This window comes from Hypomesus nipponensis, chromosome 12 (genome assembly GCF_054491055.1).
Source record: "Hypomesus nipponensis isolate SF chromosome 12, ASM5449105v1, whole genome shotgun sequence".
Lineage (NCBI taxonomy): Eukaryota > Metazoa > Chordata > Actinopteri > Osmeriformes > Osmeridae > Hypomesus > Hypomesus nipponensis.
This window is the reverse complement of record NC_140372.1, coordinates 12,918,781-12,939,701: the sequence shown is the minus strand read 5'-3', so window position 1 is coordinate 12,939,701 and position 20,921 is coordinate 12,918,781. Positions and strand designations below refer to the sequence as shown.

Below are 20,921 nucleotides of genomic sequence, written 5' to 3'. Positions count from 1 at the left end.
CTACCTGTACTCCCAGACGGGCAGAGTGCTGCAGGACACCAGCGTGGACCCTGACATTCCGGACGAGGAACACGGCATCCAGGAGCTCAACGTGGAGGACGAGGGCTTTGACGAGGTAGGCGACAATGAGGATGACCCAACCATCCATGTCGTCATGCCTCTGCCCGACACCTTGTCCTCCAGCTCAGCAGTGGCAGCAACTGAGGCGTTCACGCTGGTGCACCTGGTTCTGGGCCATCCGTTCCGTGCACCCCCCCTGACGATGACAGCAACAACCCTGCTGAGGCCCCAGAGTTAGAGATTGACGCACCTCTGATCTACTCTTCAGACACTGAGGTACGAGGGAGTGAATTTGTAGACTTTGGTGTGTGTGTGTCAGTGTGTGTGCGTGCGGTTTGCAGTTGATTGTGTGTTGGCCTTTTTATTCACTTTTCCCTTTTTATTTTGTCTTTCCTCTTACAGGAGTCCAAAGGACCCGATGGTCAGCCTGGCTATCAGCACGTCTGCAGGCTGGCCACGGCCTTGGTAGAGGTGCGTCACCTTCCGGGGCTGAGTGAGAGCAGGGTAGACCGCCTGGTGGAGCTATGGCAGACTCTACCAGAGCCAGTCAAGCGGCATCTGGTCTACCCTTTGCGACACCAGGAGAGGTTGGTCAGGGGGAGGTTCAAGGCAACTAAGACTCCCGGTGTTGCTGGCAGGGAGTCACTTAAGTGGTAGGTTTTATTTTCATTCAATAAATAATACGGAAAAGGCATCTACAGCTCATATTAAATATAGGGGGAGTCTACAACAGTTATTTTTTCTTCTAGTTGCCTACTCGGAACCGCCTCGGGTCCTGCAAGCTGGCCAAACACGAGTCAGCTCTGTCATCTCCATCCATCTGCCACGCAGTCCGCCGGGGTCAAAAGGACCAGGTGGTCCCTCGTTATGGCGGACTACGTGGCCATCAGAGACGCAGTGCTGGACGACCCGAGGCTGATGGCCCAGACCAACCTACAGCTCTTTGAGTTCAATCAACGGACCTTGTCACAGTGGTGAGATCTGAAAATGTAACAGTATTTAGGGAGGGCAGTCTATAAACATGACTGTGTGTAATACATGACTGACAATGTTGTCTGTCTGTGTGTTTCAGGTACTGCATGCATCAGAAGGAGAGGAAGAGGGCCATCCTCCTACAAGACTTGGTCCCCCCTGCTCCTGGACCAAGCCTTGCTGCCCAGCCTCTCTCTGCTGCCAGGCCCCTCCAGTATCAGCAGGAGGGACACCGGCAGCCCTTCGCCTTGGTGACGCCGCAGGCACGCCAGGCTACCCAGCAGCTACAGCCCGTCCCAGTGCCCATTCCGCCAGCCCAGCCACCAGCCTCAACCGCTCTGTCCCAGGACAATGTCGGTGAACCCCCCTACCCTCCTCCTCCAAAGACAGTGTCCCGTACCACTGCCTGGAGGAAACGAAAAATGGAGGCGGAGGCGGTTGGCACCGACCAGCCCCAGAAGGCCCCAAGACAATTTCTTGGCAGCAAGTGTGGGCTGCCGAAGAGGAGGACACCAGACACAGCCACTTTGGCGGCTCCCATTTTTGCTCTGTGGCCTCCGGAGGGCAGAGCGTTGAGGTGTGGCTGGCGGAACAGAGAGACGGTATTAAGGGGGCGAAGTGACAGACACTGAGCATCGTGTTGGGGAAGTTGGACATTTCTTTGTTAATAGTTCCAAGTTCTGGTTCCCCTCCATGAGAACCAAGACCTTGGCGAGGTATAGAGGCTTTAGTGTGTCGAAGACCCTCAGAACTATGTTGCCTGTAGTCTTAGGACTACTGGCAGGGACTCCCATCACAAACAGGTCTGAGGTGAGACACCAGACTTACATTGGTTCAATTCACTCAATAAACCCAGGACAAGGACTGAATGAATACTGTTCAGTGACCGTGAACTGTATGAATCACAATGTGCAGTAGAAATGGTATGAATAATGATGTGGACTACAATACTTTATTATATGGCAACGTCGGTACGAGCTTTGTGATTGGCTAATGGGTAGTCATGCCAGCCGCGTATTGCCCTCCTCGCCGGTCAATACGTATCCGTATACGTATCCGTATTGACCTCTGACGTCAGCTTCACAATTTTTTTCCTTTACAAAATGAAAAAAAGCTAAAAATGCCATATAATAAACTACTTACTAACCTCAACCGTTCGGTCATGCCGGGAAATATCAAACCTCGGCTTTGCCGTATTGACACGTTCCAGCCTCGGTTTGATATTTCCCGACATGACCTCACTGTCGGTTAGTGAATAGTAGTTCTTATTACAGTGAAGTCATAACTATGCTGTTCAGTGACTGAACTGTATGAATCATCATTTGTGATAATAGCCGAATTGATGCGGCCGCCATTTTGAAATCATTAAGAAACATTTTTTCTCTACTCCTCCTACAGATATTGTCTAATCTTTCACCAAATTTGGCAGAGATTATCTTCAGACCAAGCCTTACAAATGCCAATCAAAATGTGCCATTAAGCCAGCAAACAGGAAGTTGGGTCGTATGTGATGGATTCACACCAAACTTGCTGCATGCACTCGGAATCCTGTTCTGAGGATTTCTAAAGTGTTTAGAGGGTCATTTGACTGCTTGGCCACCACATTGCTGCTTGCAGCTATATTTTTAATAGTATTCCACTTTGTATTGCTAGTTTATGTATCCTTAGTATGGTTAGACCATATATTTAAATTTGAAATTAATATATGTTTATTATATGCACCTTCCTGCCAAAGAAAATTCCTCGTCTGTGCAAACTTTCATGGCGAATAAATCCCTTTCTGATTCTGAAGCTCAGCCTTCTCAAACACTTCAGTCATTCATTGAGCATGTGGAGGGAGGGGTGAGGGGGCAGAGGGCAGCCTGTTCTCTGTAGGGTAGTAGGGTGGTGGTTGGTGATGTATTAGTGGGTGGTTTAGTAGTAGTAGTAGGGTGGTGGTGGTGATGTATTAGTGGGTGGTGTAGTAGCAGTAGTTGGGTGGAGGTAGGTGGTGTTTTGGTGGTTGGAGTATTAGCAGTAGTAGTAGGTGGTGGTGTTGCAGTTGTGGGTGGTGTAGTGGGTGGTGGTAGGTGGTGTATTAGTGGGTAGTGTTGCAGTTGTGGGTGGCGTAGTAGTAGTTGGGTGGTGGAAGGTTGTGTTTTAGTGGTTGGAGTATTAGCAGTAGTAGTAGGTGGTGGTGGTGTTGCAGTTGTGGGTGGTGGTAGTAGGGTGATGGTAGGTGATGTGTTAATGGGTGGTGTAGTAGTAGTAGTAGGGTGGTGGTAGATTATGTATTAGTGGGTGCTGTAGTAGTAGTAGGTTGGTGGTGGTAGGTGGTGTATTAATGGGTAGTGGTGGTTGTAGTAGTACTAGTAGGTGGTGATGTAGTAGTAGCTGTAGAGGGTGGGGTAGTTGAGGGTGTAGTAATTGTGCAACAAAAGTAATTTAAATACAATATGGATCAAGTAATTTGTAATTAATTACTTTTTTGAAGCAACTTACCCAGCTCCTTATTCAGTAATTAAATTACTTTTCAGACAGAGTAATTACAAAAGTAATTTAAATATAATATGGATCAAGTAATTAGTAATTAATTACTTCTTTGAAGCAACTTACCCAACACTGCTCCTTATTCAGTAATTAAAATACTTTTCAGACAGTACTTACAAAAGTAATTTAAATACAATATGGATCAAGTAATTAGTAATTTATTACTTTTTTGAAGCAACTTATCCAACACTGCTCCTTATTCAGTAATTTAATTACTTTTCAGACAAATTACAAAAGTAATTTAAATACAATATGGATCAAGTAATTAGTTACTTTTTTGAAGTAACTTACCCAACACTGCTCCTAACCCAACTTTGAGAATAGATTAAAGGCGATATTTTTTTATCGCCAATTAAGAGTCTCACGCTAACGCCGATAAAGGCCCACCACTAAGTCAAATCTATATTTTTTAAATGTTCTCAATCCTATTTTGAGGGCCTAGAAAGGCAAAGGGGCCAAATCTGGGCCCCCGAATCTTTCAGGTATACATTTTGGTTGTAGTTTCCGAAAATATAAGAATATGAGTCCAACGTAATGTTCATATTACATACAGCTAATAAACTATTTTGCACTGAAATTAATGCAACAAAAAAAAATCGATCGTGCTCCATGCTCGCTCGCAGTACTGTGAAGTTCTGATTTCAAATAACATCAACAGCACGTAGGTCCTAGGTTCGGGTTAAGCCCCGAATGTTCAACATATGGCTCGGCCCCTGTGGGCTGGTTTGGGCCATTACACTCCCGTGCTGAAAATTGGTCTTGTTTTTGTTTTGTTAAAGCCATTCACATATAAGGATTCCCACGTACCGTTTACCCACGCTGCCAAGACCTCTTGGCCCCCCTTTGCCACCCCATGTAAAATGTTCTAGATTCGCCACTGCCCACTACACAGCAGAGAACAGGCTGCCCTCTGTCCCCTCACCCTCAGTGTTTGAGAAGGCTGAGCTTGTTTTTCTGCATGTACTCGTTACCCTCTTCTGAGGATGTCAAAAATGTATTCTTTTGATGTTTGATCTGCTTGGCTACGTCATAGAACTGCGTTCACAATCGTTAACTACCACTAGATGGCGCTATTTCACCAGTTCACTTCAAAAGTATAGTAAAATCAATATTCCATCTAGTCGTTAACTACCACTAGATGGCGCTATTTCACCAGTTCACTTCAAAAGTATAGTAAAATCAATATTCCATTTAGTCGTTAACTACCACTAGATGGCGCTATTTCACCAGTTCACTTCAAAAATATAGTAAAATCAGTATTTTTTTATGTTCTCAATCATATTTTGAGGTCCTAAAGGTACAGGGGCCCAAAATGAGGAACGCTTCACGAATTTGCGTGTCATCCTTGCGCAGGGGCCATGCTAATCTTCTCTGTATCGTTCCAATTTTAGTATATGTGCTGCCGAAGCAAGCACGGACTATAGCCCTGGTTTAGCCCTAAATATAGACCTAAACCTGGTCCAAACATCACAGGGAAGTCTCAGCAACTACACTCCCAAATTAGCCTTACAACAGACATCAGATACCTACCTTAACCTAAGAAATTACATGTCACAGAACAACGACAATGTTTAACTGAATCTTATCGTCACCAGTTGCATACGGTCAAATACTAGGAGTTGATTACAGTCTACGTAGACCAGTCGGCAAAGGGGAAAAGTATGGCACTGGTTTAATCCTCTCTCGACCAGGATTGGTCATTCTAGATCTGAAAACCTTTTCCTAACACCCATTGGTGCTTCGGAACAAAAGGATTCTCTTCCGCATTCTTCCGTCACAGTTCCCCTCCCCCACTACACAGCCGAGAGCAGGCAGAGCTGTGTCCTCCCCCACTCCACAACATAGACAGCAGAGAACAGGCTGCCCTCTGTCCCCTCACCCTCAGTGTTTGAGAAGGCTGAGCCTATTTTTCTGCCTGTACTCAGAAAGGGACTTTTTCGCCATGAAAGTTTGCACAGACAAGGAATTTGCTTGTTGCTTTTGTCATTTTAAATGGAAATATATGGTCTAACTATACTAAGGATACAAACTAGCAATACTAACTGGAATACAATTAAAATAAATTATTAAAAGGCAACAACGGTACCAGCTTTCTGATGGGCTAATGGGTAGTCCTGCCAGCCGAGTATTGACCGCAGTCTGATAAGTATACTTATTGCCCTCTGACGTCATCTTCAAAATGAGCAATAGAAGTCAGCTGCTAAGTTCTACTATCCAGATGCTGAAAAGATTTTTAATCAAAAGTGAGGATAAAGACGACTTTGAATCACTTGTCGTTTTAGTGTTGAAATTAAACCCATTTTAGCAGAACCATGTTTCTTGGTGTTGCTGGTGGTTTGATTGTGGGTGGTGTTGCAGTTGTGGGTGGTGGTAGTAGGGTGATGGTAGGTGATGTGTTAATGGGTGGTGTAGTAGTAGTAGTAGGGTGGTGGTAGATTATGTATTAGTGGGTGGTGGTGGTAGTAGTACGAGTAGGTGGTGATGTAGTAGTAGCTGTAGAGGGTGGGGTAGTTGAGGGTGTAGTAATTGTGCAACAAAAGTAATTTAAATACAATATGGATCAAGTAATTAGTAATTTATTACTTTTTTGAAGCAACTTACCCAACACTGCTCCTTATTCAGTAATTAAATTACTTTACAGACAGTAATTACAAAAGTAATTTAAATACAATATGGATCAAGTAATTAGTAATTAATTACTTTTTTGAAGCAACTTACCCAACACTGCCCCTTATTCAGTAATTAAATTACTTTTCAGACAAATTACAAAAGTAATTTAAATACAATATGGATCAAGTAATTAGTTACTTTTTTGAAGTAACTTACCCAACTTTGAGAATAGATTAAAGGCGATATTTTTTTATCGCCAATTAAGAGTCTCAAGCTAACGCCGATAACGGCCCACCACTAGGTCAAATCTATATTTTTTAAATGTTCTCAATCCTATTTTGAGGGCCTAGAAAGGCAAAGGGGCCAAATCTGGGCCCCCGAATCTTTCAGGTATACATTTTGGTTGTAGTTTCCGAAAATATAAGAATATGAGTCCAACGTAATGTTCATATTACATACAGCTAATAAACTATTTTGCACTGAAATTAATGCAAAAAAAAAATCGATCGTGCTCCATGCTCGCTCGCAGTACTGTGAAGTTCTGATTTCAAATAACATCAACAGCACGTAGGTCCTAGGTTCGGGTTAAGCCCCGAATGTTCAACATATGGCTCGGCCCCTGTGGGCTGGTTTGGGCCATTACACTCCCGTGCTGAAAATTGGTCTTGTTTTTGTTTTGTTAAAGCCATTCACATATAAGGATTCCCACGTACCGTTTACCCACGCTGCCAAGACCTCTTGGCCCCCCTTTGCCACCCCATGTAAAATGTTCTAGATTCGCCACTGCCCACTACACAGCAGAGAACAGGCTGCCCTCTGTCCCCTCACCCTCAGTGTTTGAGAAGGCTAAGCTTGTTTTTCTGCATGTACTCGTTACCCTCTTCTGAGGATGTCAAAAATGTATTCTTTTGATGTTTGATCTGCTTGGCTACGTCATAGAACTGCGTTCACAATCGTTAACTACCACTAGATGGCGCTATTTCACCAGTTCACTTCAAAAGTATAGTAAAATCAATATTCCATCTAGTCGTTAACTACCACTAGATGGCGCTATTTCACCAGTTCACTTCAAAAGTATAGTAAAATCAATATTCCATTTAGTCGTTAACTACCACTAGATGGCGCTATTTCACCAGTTCACTTCAAAAATATAGTAAAATCAGTATTTTTTTATGTTCTCAATCATATTTTGAGGTCCTAAAGGTACAGGGGCCCAAAATGAGGAACGCTTCACGAATTTGCGTGTCATCCTTGCGCAGGGGCCATGCTAATCTTCTCTGTATCGTTCCAATTTTAGTATATGTGCTGCCGAAGCAAGCACGGACTATAGCCCTGGTTTAGCCCTAAATATAGACCTAAACCTGGTCCAAACATCACAGGGAAGTCTCAGCAACTACACTCCCAAATTAGCCTTACAACAGACATCAGATACCTACCTTAACCTAAGAAATTACATGTCACAGAACAACGACAATGTTTAACTGAATCTTATCGTCACCAGTTGCATACGGTCAAATACTAGGAGTTGATTACAGTCTACGTAGACCAGTCGGCAAAGGGGAAAAGTATGGCACTGGTTTAATCCTCTCTCGACCAGGATTGGTCATTCTAGATCTGAAAACCTTTTCCTAACACCCATTGGTGCTTCGGAACAAAAGGATTCTCTTCCGCATTCTTCCGTCACAGTTCCCCTCCCCCACTACACAGCCGAGAGCAGGCAGAGCTGTGTCCTCCCCCACTCCACAACATAGACAGCAGAGAACAGGCTGCCCTCTGTCCCCTCACCCTCAGTGTTTGAGAAGGCTGAGCCTATTTTTCTGCCTGTACTCAGAAAGGGACTTTTTCGCCATGAAAGTTTGCACAGACAAGGAATTTGCTTGTTGCTTTTGTCATTTTAAATGGAAATATATGGTCTAACTATACTAAGGATACAAACTAGCAATACTAACTGGAATACAATTAAAATAAATTATTAAAAGGCAACAACGGTACCAGCTTTCTGATGGGCTAATGGGTAGTCCTGCCAGCCGAGTATTGACCGCAGTCTGATAAGTATACTTATTGCCCTCTGACGTCATCTTCAAAATGAGCAATAGAAGTCAGCTGCTAAGTTCTACTATCCAGATGCTGAAAAGATTTTTAATCAAAAGTGAGGATAAAGACGACTTTGAATCACTTGTCGTTTTAGTGTTGAAATTAAACCCATTTTAGCAGAACCATGTTTCTTGGTGTTGCTGGTGGTTTGATTGTGGGTGGTGTTGCAGTTGTGGGTGGTGGTAGTAGGGTGATGGTAGGTGATGTGTTAATGGGTGGTGTAGTAGTAGTAGTAGGGTGGTGGTAGATTATGTATTAGTGGGTGGTGGTGGTAGTAGTACGAGTAGGTGGTGATGTAGTAGTAGCTGTAGAGGGTGGGGTAGTTGAGGGTGTAGTAATTGTGCAACAAAAGTAATTTAAATACAATATGGATCAAGTAATTAGTAATTTATTACTTTTTTGAAGCAACTTACCCAACACTGCTCCTTATTCAGTAATTAAATTACTTTACAGACAGTAATTACAAAAGTAATTTAAATACAATATGGATCAAGTAATTAGTAATTAATTACTTTTTTGAAGCAACTTACCCAACACTGCCCCTTATTCAGTAATTAAATTACTTTTCAGACAAATTACAAAAGTAATTTAAATACAATATGGATCAAGTAATTAGTTACTTTTTTGAAGTAACTTACCCAACTTTGAGAATAGATTAAAGGCGATATTTTTTTATCGCCAATTAAGAGTCTCAAGCTAACGCCGATAACGGCCCACCACTAGGTCAAATCTATATTTTTTAAATGTTCTCAATCCTATTTTGAGGGCCTAGAAAGGCAAAGGGGCCAAATCTGGGCCCCCGAATCTTTCAGGTATACATTTTGGTTGTAGTTTCCGAAAATATAAGAATATGAGTCCAACGTAATGTTCATATTACATACAGCTAATAAACTATTTTGCACTGAAATTAATGCAAAAAAAAAATCGATCGTGCTCCATGCTCGCTCGCAGTACTGTGAAGTTCTGATTTCAAATAACATCAACAGCACGTAGGTCCTAGGTTCGGGTTAAGCCCCGAATGTTCAACATATGGCTCGGCCCCTGTGGGCTGGTTTGGGCCATTACACTCCCGTGCTGAAAATTGGTCTTGTTTTTGTTTTGTTAAAGCCATTCACATATAAGGATTCCCACGTACCGTTTACCCACGCTGCCAAGACCTCTTGGCCCCCCTTTGCCACCCCATGTAAAATGTTCTAGATTCGCCACTGCCCACTACACAGCAGAGAACAGGCTGCCCTCTGTCCCCTCACCCTCAGTGTTTGAGAAGGCTAAGCTTGTTTTTCTGCATGTACTCGTTACCCTCTTCTGAGGATGTCAAAAATGTATTCTTTTGATGTTTGATCTGCTTGGCTACGTCATAGAACTGCGTTCACAATCGTTAACTACCACTAGATGGCGCTATTTCACCAGTTCACTTCAAAAGTATAGTAAAATCAATATTCCATCTAGTCGTTAACTACCACTAGATGGCGCTATTTCACCAGTTCACTTCAAAAATATAGTAAAATCAATATTTTTTTATGTTCTCAATCATATTTTGAGGTCCTAAAGGTACAGGGGCCCAAAATGAGGAACGCTTCACGAATTTGCGTGTCATCCTTGCGCAGGGGCCATGCTAATCTTCTCTGTATCGTTCCAATTTTAGTATATGTGCTGCCGAAGCAAGCACGGACTATAGCCCTGGTTTAGCCCTAAATATAGACCTAAACCTGGTCCAAACATCACAGGGAAGTCTCAGCAACTACACTCCCAAATTAGCCTTACAACAGACATCAGATACCTACCTTAACCTAAGAAATTACATGTCACAGAACAACGACAATGTTTAGCTGAAACTTTTATTGTCACCAGTTGCATACGGTCAGATACTAGGAGTTGATTACAGTCTACGTAGACCAGTCGGCAAAGGGGAAAAGTATGGCGCTGGTTTAATCCTCCCTCGACCAGGATTGGTCGATCTAGATCTGAAAACCTTTTCCTAACACCCATTGGTGCTTCGGATCAGAAGGATTCTCTTCCGCATTCTACCGTCACAGTTCCCCTCCCCCACTACACAGCAGAGAGCAGGCAGAGCTGTGTCCTCCCCCACTCCACAACATATACAGCAGAGAACAGGCTGCCCTCTGTCCCCTCACCCTCAGTGTTTGAGAAGGCTGATCTTGTTTTTCTGCGTGTACTCGTTACCCTTTTCTGAGGATTTCTAAAATGTTTTCTTTCGATGTTTGATCTGCTTGGCTACCTCATAGAACTGCGTGTACAATGTCGTTAACCACCACTAGATGGTGCTATTTCCCAATTTCACTTCAAAGGTATACTAAATTCGATATATTTTTTATGTTCTTAATTATATTTTGAAGTCCTTGAAAGGTACAGGGGCCCAAAATGAGGAACGGGATGCATGTCATTCTTGTTTCATTTGTTTCATTTAGTCACATGGGTCAGCCTCGTCCAATCTCTCGTCACCTGCAAATGCCACCAATGGGCATGCCAGCTTGTTTCATTTGTTCCATTTGGGTGTCCAATCACAGACCGCCGTTAGTTGTTCTGGCAGCCATTGTTGTAGCCGGAGATAGCGATCAACTTGTACTAACAATCGTAAGTGATTTTGTCTATGAATTGTCCTTTTCAATAAGATTCTGTACTTGTATTTGTCAGACATAACAACGATTTAACTGTAGTGTTAATTTGAGCTCGTCACGATGCTCCGATTAGCTGTAAACAACGCTGTGTCTGTGAAGACTTCAGCGCATTTAGCGCTCACGATGGTAGCATGCTGTTCGCCTCAGTCAGTTTCTTAAAAAGTATTTACTTGACAATGGTAATGGTATTCGTATACTAGATGTCGAAATAAAAAAATGAGGTAGCCTAAATATTTAAGCCAGACTCGGGATTCGAACTCCCGATCTTGTGATTTCTATGGGCATTTGGATGATGGTCCAGCATTAGCTAATAGTGACAGTGTGAAGTGGCAAATTTGTGAGAAGTGCATCAATGCTCATTTGCATGTGTTCAAATGCAAATGAAGCCTGATGGCCCTGAATACACAATGATGTCCATGTTTTCCACAATTATGTGACCATATTTTTGTGTCCTTATCCGTTTTGTGTAGATGGATAGGAACCCAGTGTTTGTGAAGACTCCTAAGGGGGGTCTGGTGCTCAGAGCCACACCTGCGGCCCTAAGTGCCCCCAGCCCCGCCAAAGGAGGCCACTCTGCCCCCTGTGAGGGCGCCCCTGCCCCGCCGAGGGAGGAGGAGGGGCAGCTGCAGCAACTACCCCTGCTGCAAGCCCTCCTGCCCGCAGAGCCCCCTGATGACAGTGCTGACGTAAATGATTGGCTATGTTTTATATGAACTGATTATCTATATAATTCTGTTATCAATTAATATAATCATTATTATTATCAATTAATATGAAAACGTGTGTGCTCTGTCTTTGTTGCTTCTACACAGTTGTGTCCCATTGGCTGGCGGGCCACACTCAGCACTGCTCATCAGCAGTGGATCAGCCAGGTGCTCTTTACATGGAAGAACAACAAAGCGAAGGTTCGGCCAGATCTCCAGCTCTGGTACGAGCCTCCGCAGCCCCGGCCGATCTACAACCAGCCACCCGCATCACCAGACCCCTTCTTTGCCTGACGGCTGTTCCTCTGGATGCCCCTTCGCTTATGGGCATTCAAGCTGACATGCCCCCAGACTGCCTTCAAAGGCAACATGCACAAGGCTGGGGTGTACACAAAGACCATCCGGAAGGTCTTAGACATCGATGCCTGGTATCTCATGGCCACTGAGTACCTGGCATGCTCTCGGTGTATGAAGAGGGTTGTGGCATGGTCACAGGGCATAGTGAGGCAGCTGGATGCAGTTTCCACCACCACCAGCCATGCCGCCGGTGCCCTCACCCGTCTGGCTGCTCACCGTCTACAGCATGGACGTACTGTCGCGGCTGTACGAGGTGAAGGCCAGGGTCACCTCAGTGTTTGGGTCCATCTTGAAGATGGACTCAACCAAGAAGGTAATGTGTGTTCACTAGCTCCATCTTGCTGTAATACCCATCTGCTAGATTTTCACACGTTTTTTGCATGCATGTCACTTAATGTCTATCTCTCTGTCTCTCCCTGTCTACCCTCTCTCCTGCCCTCCTTGTGTCCAGGTGACCAAGAAGCTCGCCGGTGCCGCTGCCAACACGGCCGCCTGGGCTACCAATGTCGGTAATGAGCATGGGCAGGTCCTTGTGAGCGTGCTCACCAGCAGTGAGAGCGTGAACCTGCTGCTCCCCATGGCGGTCGGGCTACAGGAGCGGTACCGACTCGCCGGGGTGCCTCAACCCCAGCTGATTAACGCGGACCGGGACTGTTGCTTCAGCTTCGGCGGATCCAAGACAGCTACCTCGTTCGCCAACTGGGACCGGCTGGTGATTCGTCTAGACGTGTGGCACCTGATGCGGCGGTTCGCAGCAGGTGTCACCACTGAGAGCCACCAGCTCTACTGGCCCTTCATGAGGCAGCTGTCTTGCTGCATCTTCGAATGGGATGCAGCGGACATCCGTCGATTGCTGGAGGGTAAGCGGTCCCAGCTGGAGGTAGAGCAGGGGATGGTCGGCCTGACCGACGGGGAGGTCTTCAGCCAGGTATCCAAGAAGGAGATGGGCCACCACTGCCGTCGCCGCACACGTGGAGCGACGGAGACGGAACTGCGGCTCATCGACCTGCTGAAGGCCTTCGACGGTGAGAAAGGACACGACACCCTGGGCATCCCCCTTTTGGACAGCAGCCGCATCCAGGCGATCTGGCGAGAGCAGAGGCGTCACCTCCATTGCATTCAGGATGCACCCGGTGTGGATCTATCTGTACACCGAGACCGGCAGGCTGACCAAGGGCAGCGTCAGTCTGCCGGTCTATCGCTGCGCCCACGGTTCAACATCGCTGGAGTCGTTCCACCTCCACGTAAACCAGTTCATCCCAGGTAATGGATTGACATACACCATCTTTTTTTCTTTCTTGTTTTCTGTGTGTATAGTAAGTGAAAGATAGAAGAAGTCTTGTTCTCTGTCTGATCGCACTCCTTTTTCTCTTCCTCCTTCAGGAACATCAGCGAACGCCATGCATTTCCTGGCGTTCCTGCTGGATGGACTGGTGAGGTGGAACGAGAGCCGCGCCGCAGCAGCAGTGGGGAGACGGGAGCAGCCTCTGCTCTCCTACAGTGGCCACCTGCAGCACTCCCTTAACCAGCTCAGCCAACGGGTGCTTGGTGTGAGTCTGGTTATGGATCACACCGCCCCAAGGGAGTACACAGGTGTGTAATTTGAACATACTCCTCATTGTTGTAAACGTATCTGAGTTTATCATCCAGATTTCCCCACCCTCCTCCTAACCACAGCCCCTCTCTCAATTTCATTACAGATGAACTCCTGGGGGTGGAGTACCTGTACTCCCAGACGGGCAGAGTGCTGCAGGACACCAGTGTGGACCCTGACATTCCAGACAAGGAACCCGCCATCCAGGAGCTCAACGTGGAGGACGAGGGCTTTCAAGAGGCAGGCGACAATGAGAATGACCCAACCATCCTTGTCGTCATGCCTCTGCCCGACACCTTGTCCTCCAGCTCAGCAGTGGTGGCAACTCAGTCAGGCGTTCACGCTGGTGCACCTGGTTCTGGGCCATCCGTTCCGGGCGCCCCCCCTGACGATGACAGCAACCAACCCTGCTGAGGCCCCGGAGTTAGAGGTTGACGCACTTCTGAACTCCTCTTCAGACACTGAGGTACGAGGGAGTGAATTTGTAGACTTTGGTGTGTGTGTCAGTGTGTGTGCGTGCGTGCGGTTTGCAGTTGATTGTGTGTTGGCCTTTTTATTCACTTTTCCCTTTTTGTTTAGTCTTTCCTCTTACAAGAGTCCAAAGGACCCGATGGTCAGCCTGGATATCAACACGTCTGCAGGCTGGCCACGGCCTTGGTAGAGGTGTGTCACCTTCCGGGGCTGAGTGAGAGCAGGGTAGACCACCTGGTGGAGCTATGGCAGGCTCTACCAGAGCCAGACAAGCGGCATCTGGTATACCCTGCGCGACACCAGGAGAGGTTGGTCAGGGGGAGGTTCAAGGCAACCAAGACTCCCGGTGTTGCTGCCAGGGAGTCACTCAAGCGGTATGTTTTATTTTCATTCAATTAATAATACAGAAAAGGCATCTACAGCTCATAATATAGGGGGAGTCTACAACAGTCATTTTTTCTTCTAGTTGCCTGCTCGGAACCGCCTCGGGTCCTGCAAGCTGGCCAAACACGAGTCGCCTCGTGGAAGCCGTTTGCAGCCAGCTCTGTCGTCTCCATCCATCTGCCGGGGTCAAAAGGACCAGGTGGTCCCTCGTTATGGCGGACTACGTGGCCATCAGAGACGCAGTGCTGGACAACCCGAGGCTGATGGCCCAGACCAACCTACAGCTCTTTGAGCTCAATCAACGGACCTTGTCACAGTGGTGAGATATCTGAAAATGTAACAGTATTAAGGGAGGGCAGTCTATAAACATGACTGTGTGTAATACATGACTGACAATGTTGTCTGTCTGTGTGTTTCAGGTACTGCATGCATCAGAAGGAGAGGAAGAGGGCCATCCTCCTACAAGACTTGGTCCCCCCTGCTCCTGGACCAAGCCTTGCTGCCCAGCCTCTCTCTGCTGCCAGGCCCCTCCAGTATCAGCAGGAGGGACACCGGCAGCCTTTCGCCTTGGTGACGCCGCAGGCACGCCAGGCTACCCAGCAGCGACAGCCCGCCCCAGTGCCCATTCCGCCAGCCCAGCCACCAGCCTCAACCGCCCTGTCCCAGGTCAATGTCGGTGAACCCCCCCACCCTCCTCCTCCAGAGACGGTCTCCCGTACCACTGCCTGGAGGAAACGAAAGGCGGAGGCGGTTGGCACCGACCAGCCCCGGAAGGCCCCAAGACAATTTCTTTGCAGCAAGTGTGGGCTGCCGAAGAGGAGGACACTGGACACAGCCACTTTGGCGGCTCCCATTTTTGCTCTGTGGCCTCCGGAGGGAAGAGCGTTGAGGTGTGGCTGGCGGAACAGAGAGACGGTATTAAGGGGGCGAAGTGACAGAGACACTGAGCATCGTGTTGGGGAAGTTGGACATTTCTTTGTAAATAGTTCCAAGTTCTGGTTCCCCTCTATAAGAACCAAGTCCTTTGTGAGGTATAGAGGCTTTTGTGTGTCGAAGACCCTCACAGCTATGTTGCCTGTAGTCTTAGGACTACTGGCAGGGACTCCCATCGCAAACAGGTCTGAGGTGAGACACCAGACTTACATTGGTTCAATTCACTCAATAAACCCAGGACAAGGACTGAATGAATACTGTTCAGTGACCGTGAACTGTATGAATCACAATGTGCAGTAAAAATTGTATGAATAATGATGTGGACTACAAGACTTTATTACAGTGAAGCCATAACTATGCTGTTCAGTGACTGTGAACTGTATGAATCACAATGTGCAGTAGAAATGGTATGAATAATGATGTGGACTACAATACTTTATTATATGGCAACGTCGGTACGAGCTTTGTGATTGGCTAATGGGTAGTCATGCCAGCCACGTATTGCCCTCCTCGCCGGTCAATACGGATCCGTATTGACCTCTGACGTCAGCTTCAAAATGAGCGATATCGACAAGTCAGCTGCTGAGTTTTACTATCCAGATGATGCTGAAAAGATTTGTCATCAAAAGTGAGGATGAAGACTAGACTCTTTGAATCACTTGTCTCGTTATTTTGTGTTGAAATTAAAGCCATTTTAGCAGAACCATGTTGTCCGCTTTCTATCTGCTTTCTTCTGACGCATGCAGTACCTGTAACACACAGACAGACAACATTGTCAGTCATGTATTACACACAGTCATGTTTATAGACTGCCCTTCCTTAATACTGTTACAAGACTAGACTCTTTGAATCACTTGTGTCGTTATTTTGTGTTGAAATAAAAGCCATTTTGGCAGAGCCATGTTGCCCGCTTTCTATCAAAAGTAATGAGTTGCTAGGCAACACATGAAACACTCTGTGAGAAGACTTGAGAGCTAGCTACAATTAACCGAGAGGTACAATTTTTTTCCTTTATAAAATGAAAAGAAGCTAAAAATGCCATATAATAAACTACTTACTAACCTCGACCGTTCGGTCATGCCGGGAAATATCAAACCGGCTTTGCCGTATAGATACGTTCCAGCCTCAGTTTGATATTTCTCACTCTCAGTAAGTAGTAGTTCTTATTAAAGTGAAGTCATAACTATGCTGTTCAGTGACTGAACTGTATGAATCATCATTTGTGATAATAGCCAAATTGATGCGGCCGCCATTTTGAAATCATTAAGAAATGTTTTTTCTCTACTCCTCCTACAAATATTGCCTAATCTTCACCAAATTTGGCAGAGATTATCTTCAGACCAAGCCTCACAAATGCCAATCAAAATGTGCCATTAAGCCAGCAAACAGGAAGTTGGGTCGTATCTCAGTAAATCTTTGATGGATTCACACCAAACTTGCTGCATGCACTTGGAACCCTGTTCTGAGGATTTCTGAAAGTGTTTTGAGGGTCATTTGACTGCTTGGCCACCACATTGCTGCTTGCAGCTATATTTTTACTTGTATTACACTTTGTATTGCTAGTTTATGTATCCTTAGTATGGTTAGACCATGTATTTAAATTTAAAATTAATATATGTTTATTGTATGCACCTTCCTGCCAAAGCAAATTCCTTGTCTGTGCAAACTTTCATGGCAAATAAATCCCTTTCTGATTCTGAAGCTCAGCCTTCTCAAACACTTCAGTCATTCATTGAGGGTGTGGAGGGAGGGGTGAGGGGACAGAGGGCAGCCTGTTCTCTGCTGTCAATGTTGTGGAGTGGGGGAGGACACAGCTCTGCCTGCTCTCTGCTGTGTAGTGGGGGAGGGGAACTGTGACGGAAGATAATCCTTTTGTTCCGAAGCACCAATGGGTGTTAAGAAAAGGTTTTCAGATCTAGAACAACCAATCCTGGTCGAGAAAGCATTAAACCAGCGCCATACTTCTCCCCTTTGCTGACTGGTCTACGTTGACTGTAATGAACTCATAATATTTGACCATCTGCAACTGGTGACAATAAAAGATTCAGCTAAACATTGTCGTTGCTCTGTGACAAGTCATTTCTTAGTTTAAGGAAGGCATCTGATGTCTGTTGAAAGACTCATTTGGGAGTGTAGTTGCTGAGACTTCCCTGTGATGTTTTGACCAGTGTGATGTTTTGACGGACCAATCACAGCCAAACGGTATCCGTGAAATGACGGACGGACAGACGGGTAGTCAGGAAAATCAGGAGGTGCACGCAGAGCTCTGCGAGGGGCTCGAAGAGGGCACGGAGAGGGAGTTCCTTGACGGAGAGGGCGTTCCCTGTGTGCGTGTGCGTAAAAACGCAGAAGAATGAATCGGCCTTGAGTGTCACAGATCCGCGTTAAGGACAATTTATACTTCTGCGTCTCCGTTAACGGACAGACACACGCACGGAGTCGGACGGATTGGTTGAATTTATACTACTCCAACGGCTCTGCGTGCTGAAAGCAATTCACCGCCAGAACAGTAGATGGCACTGCACTGCAATGCTCGCTAGGTTATCGAAAAGTCAGAGCAAATTCACAAATTAGCCGCTTCATCAATAAAATAAGCACATTCTTAGCAACTACACTGCCCATTTCTCATCACATTTTAATTCAGATGCTGATTTACATGTACTGTTTAGCTGAAATATGAATTGTAAAACTTACAACAATGGCGGTCAAAGGATTCTGTTCTCTTGTTGGTCACGGCAACCCCGCCCCTGACGCAAGCGGTTCTTAATAGGGACCAATCACAGCCAATGGGTATCCGTAAAATGACAAACGGATAGTCAGGAAAATCAGGACGTCCACGCAAAGCTCTGCGAGGGGTTCGGAGTGTATAATTTGTAACGGCACTTAATTAGTTGATTCTGATCTGAGAAATAATAACGTATTCATTTGTTAAAACATAATCTTGTGTCCCTGAGTCATGTCAAATTCTTTCAGTTTGCGGTTTACCTAGCCTGACGTTGTCATAGTCATAATTCTAGTCAGAATATGAGTCTAAAAACTCTCTGTTGGGCTGTGACTATGGGGCGTGTTTCAACCAAACTCGTAAAACAAATGCCTCTTCGCTCAATTGGATAGACCTACAACCAATCAGAGCAACGTAATATGTTGTTTGTTGAAAACGAATTCAACCCAAGGGCTCTTTTGTGACGTTGTTGATTACGTTACTGTTGATCATCTGTCCATCATCGTATAAAGCCCACCCTGGCAATTTGATTGGTCCGCCCAGATTCTGGTTTTATGTAGTTGTTCCCAATACGAGACCCTCCAGACCCAACTTCCCGACCCAATTTTTTTTGTGGGCGGGGAGAAGTTGGGCTGGCAGCCAGCCTACGGTTTACCTGGAATAATAGATATCACACATCAGCTTCTCAGCACAACAGGAAAGTGAGACAAACATACAATGGGTTACAATATGTATGGCACCCATTGGAAACAATGATTAAAACGTTTTTTTTTTTTTACTCATTAATTAATTAAAAAATTAACTTTTTTGTAATACAGATACATGTCTGTATTCTAAAATTAACGGGGCATCTTTGTCAGGAATTTTGTAGTCTAAATTATTACAACATAACATGAAATTTAAAAGAACTGTAACATTCAAAACCAATGTTTTTTAGTTTTTTTCACAGTTTTGCAATAAAAATGCTGAAAGCAGTCTCTAAGTCGACTCTTTGGAGGAGGGCACATTGGGATGTGGACAGGCAATTAGACATAATGACAGAATACCTTATAGGAGAGGTTGGGAATGAAACTGAAGGGGAAGTTAGGGCACATGATAATTGGATTGAAAGTGGGGCAGAAGAGAGGGAGGAAGATCCAGAAGAAAGTGAGGCAGAGGAGAATGTGCAGGAGATGGAATATATGGACGGAGATGTAGAGGACGCACATACAGACGGAATGGGCTTCACTTCTCTCCAACAAGATTCCACAGCGACTTCAAATGGATCGGACTATGAGTTTGAGCAAGAGACATCAAGCCTTGGTGACAGTATTAGCTGTTGAATTTGGAGTCTCTCTTGTTGCCCTGACTGGTCTGTTGACCATCTTGCAGCCCTATCATCCAGACCTACCAAAGGATGCTAGGACAATTTTGAAAACAAGAATCAGTTATACCATCAAGGAAAAGTGTGGTGGACTGTATTGTTATTTTGGTATTTTGACATCTCTTCATAAGTCACTGTCAGAGATGATACATTTAGTTGTTGATGGTTGCATATTAAGACTTCAAATCAATATAGATGGGTTACCCTTGTTCAAAAGTTCAAATGTGCAGTTTTGGCCAATTCTGGGACTCTTGGTTAGTCATCCTATAAAGGAACTTGTCATAATTGGACTGTATTGTGGTGCCAAAAAACCTTCCAGTGCAGCGGAATTCATGCAAGACTTTGTCCAGGGGTTGCAAAATCTAGAAAATGGTTTTTTAAAGGCAAAAATATAAGTCTGAAGTTACACACTGTTATCTGTGACACACCTGCTAGATCTTTCATTAAGAACACCAAGTCTCATAATGGTTATCAGGGCTGTGATAAATGTGCACAGCATGGACGATACAAAAACTGGAAAATGAGCTATCCTTTGACTGAGTACAGACTAAGAACAGACGAATCATTTGCACAGAGAATAGATGAAGAGCACCATCATGATGGATCATACCCTTTTGAGGGTTGTAATGTGGGTATGGTATCCCAATATCCTCTTGACTTCATGCATCTTGTCTGTCTAGGGGTTGTTAGAAAGCTTATACTAACCTGGCTCCGAGGACCTCTACATTTAAGGTTGCCTCCAAGAATTTTCAGCAGATTCTCAGATTGTCTGGTGGAAATGCGTGCTTATGTTCCAGTATAATTTGCCAGAAAGCCAAGGTCGATGAGAGAAGTTGATCGTTGGAAGGCTAATGAGTTCAGGGAATTTCTTCTGTACATTGGCCCTGTCGTTTGGCTTCTTTCTTTGACACCAATATGTACAACAACTTCATGCTTCTCTACACTGGGATCTCTATTCTTTTGAGTCCACAACTGTCTTTAACTGCTGCATCGTATGCAGAGACATTATTGTGAACCATTTTGGAGAAATATATGACCAAACTGAAATTGTTTATAATGTACATGCCTTAATCCATCTCCCTCAAGATGTTATGCTGCATGGTTGTTTGGGGAACATCTCTGCTTTTCCATATGAAAATGATCTGCAAAAAGTCAAGAGACTAGTTAGAAAACCCAATTGTCCACTCCAGCAAATTCTCAGAAGGCTGTCTGAGCAAAAGAACACCATCCGTCACCTGACACCAGAAGATTTCCCCCAAAAAACATACTTTGTTGGACCACTTCTTGGTACAAATGTACTTAAAGTTAAGGGACAGTACCAGGAAATGCATACTGAACATTGGACACTTAAAGTGTCAACAGGAAATAATGTCTTCATCATTGGAAATTATGTTTGCAGCATATGCAACATTGTTGAATGCTTTGATGGAGTCTACGCTTTGTACGGATTCTTTACAAAGAGATCGTCTTTTTATGAATACCCATTCAG

The 20,921-nt window shown here is 45.1% G+C and overlaps 1 protein-coding gene and 3 non-coding genes across 4 annotated transcripts; 1 reads left to right on the top strand and 3 right to left on the bottom strand.

Annotated features, from left to right (window-relative positions):
* Positions 1-466: 466 nt before the first annotated feature.
* Positions 467-16,050, top strand: LOC146261218 (uncharacterized). Its single transcript, XM_084668254.1, is given in 13 exon segments — positions 467-713; positions 810-1,034; positions 1,133-1,842; positions 11,375-11,590; positions 11,717-12,278; positions 12,417-13,106; positions 13,108-13,228; positions 13,349-13,558; positions 13,666-13,870; positions 13,872-14,025; positions 14,139-14,404; positions 14,497-14,733; positions 14,834-16,050. Coding segments are annotated over 9 exon segments (2,829 nt in total). The 5' UTR covers positions 467-713; positions 810-1,034; positions 1,133-1,842; positions 11,375-11,590; positions 11,717-12,146; the 3' UTR covers positions 15,648-16,050.
* Positions 4,870-4,976, bottom strand: LOC146261221 (U6 spliceosomal RNA). Its single transcript, XR_014727088.1, has one exon. It is a non-coding gene; the product is annotated as a U6 spliceosomal RNA (small nuclear RNA).
* LOC146261220 (U6 spliceosomal RNA) lies at positions 7,386-7,492 on the bottom strand. The gene has a single exon (XR_014725969.1). It is a non-coding gene; the product is annotated as a U6 spliceosomal RNA (small nuclear RNA).
* Positions 9,828-9,934, bottom strand: LOC146261219 (U6 spliceosomal RNA). The gene has a single exon (XR_014724833.1). It is a non-coding gene; the product is annotated as a U6 spliceosomal RNA (small nuclear RNA).
* Positions 16,051-20,921: the final 4,871 nt, after the last annotated feature.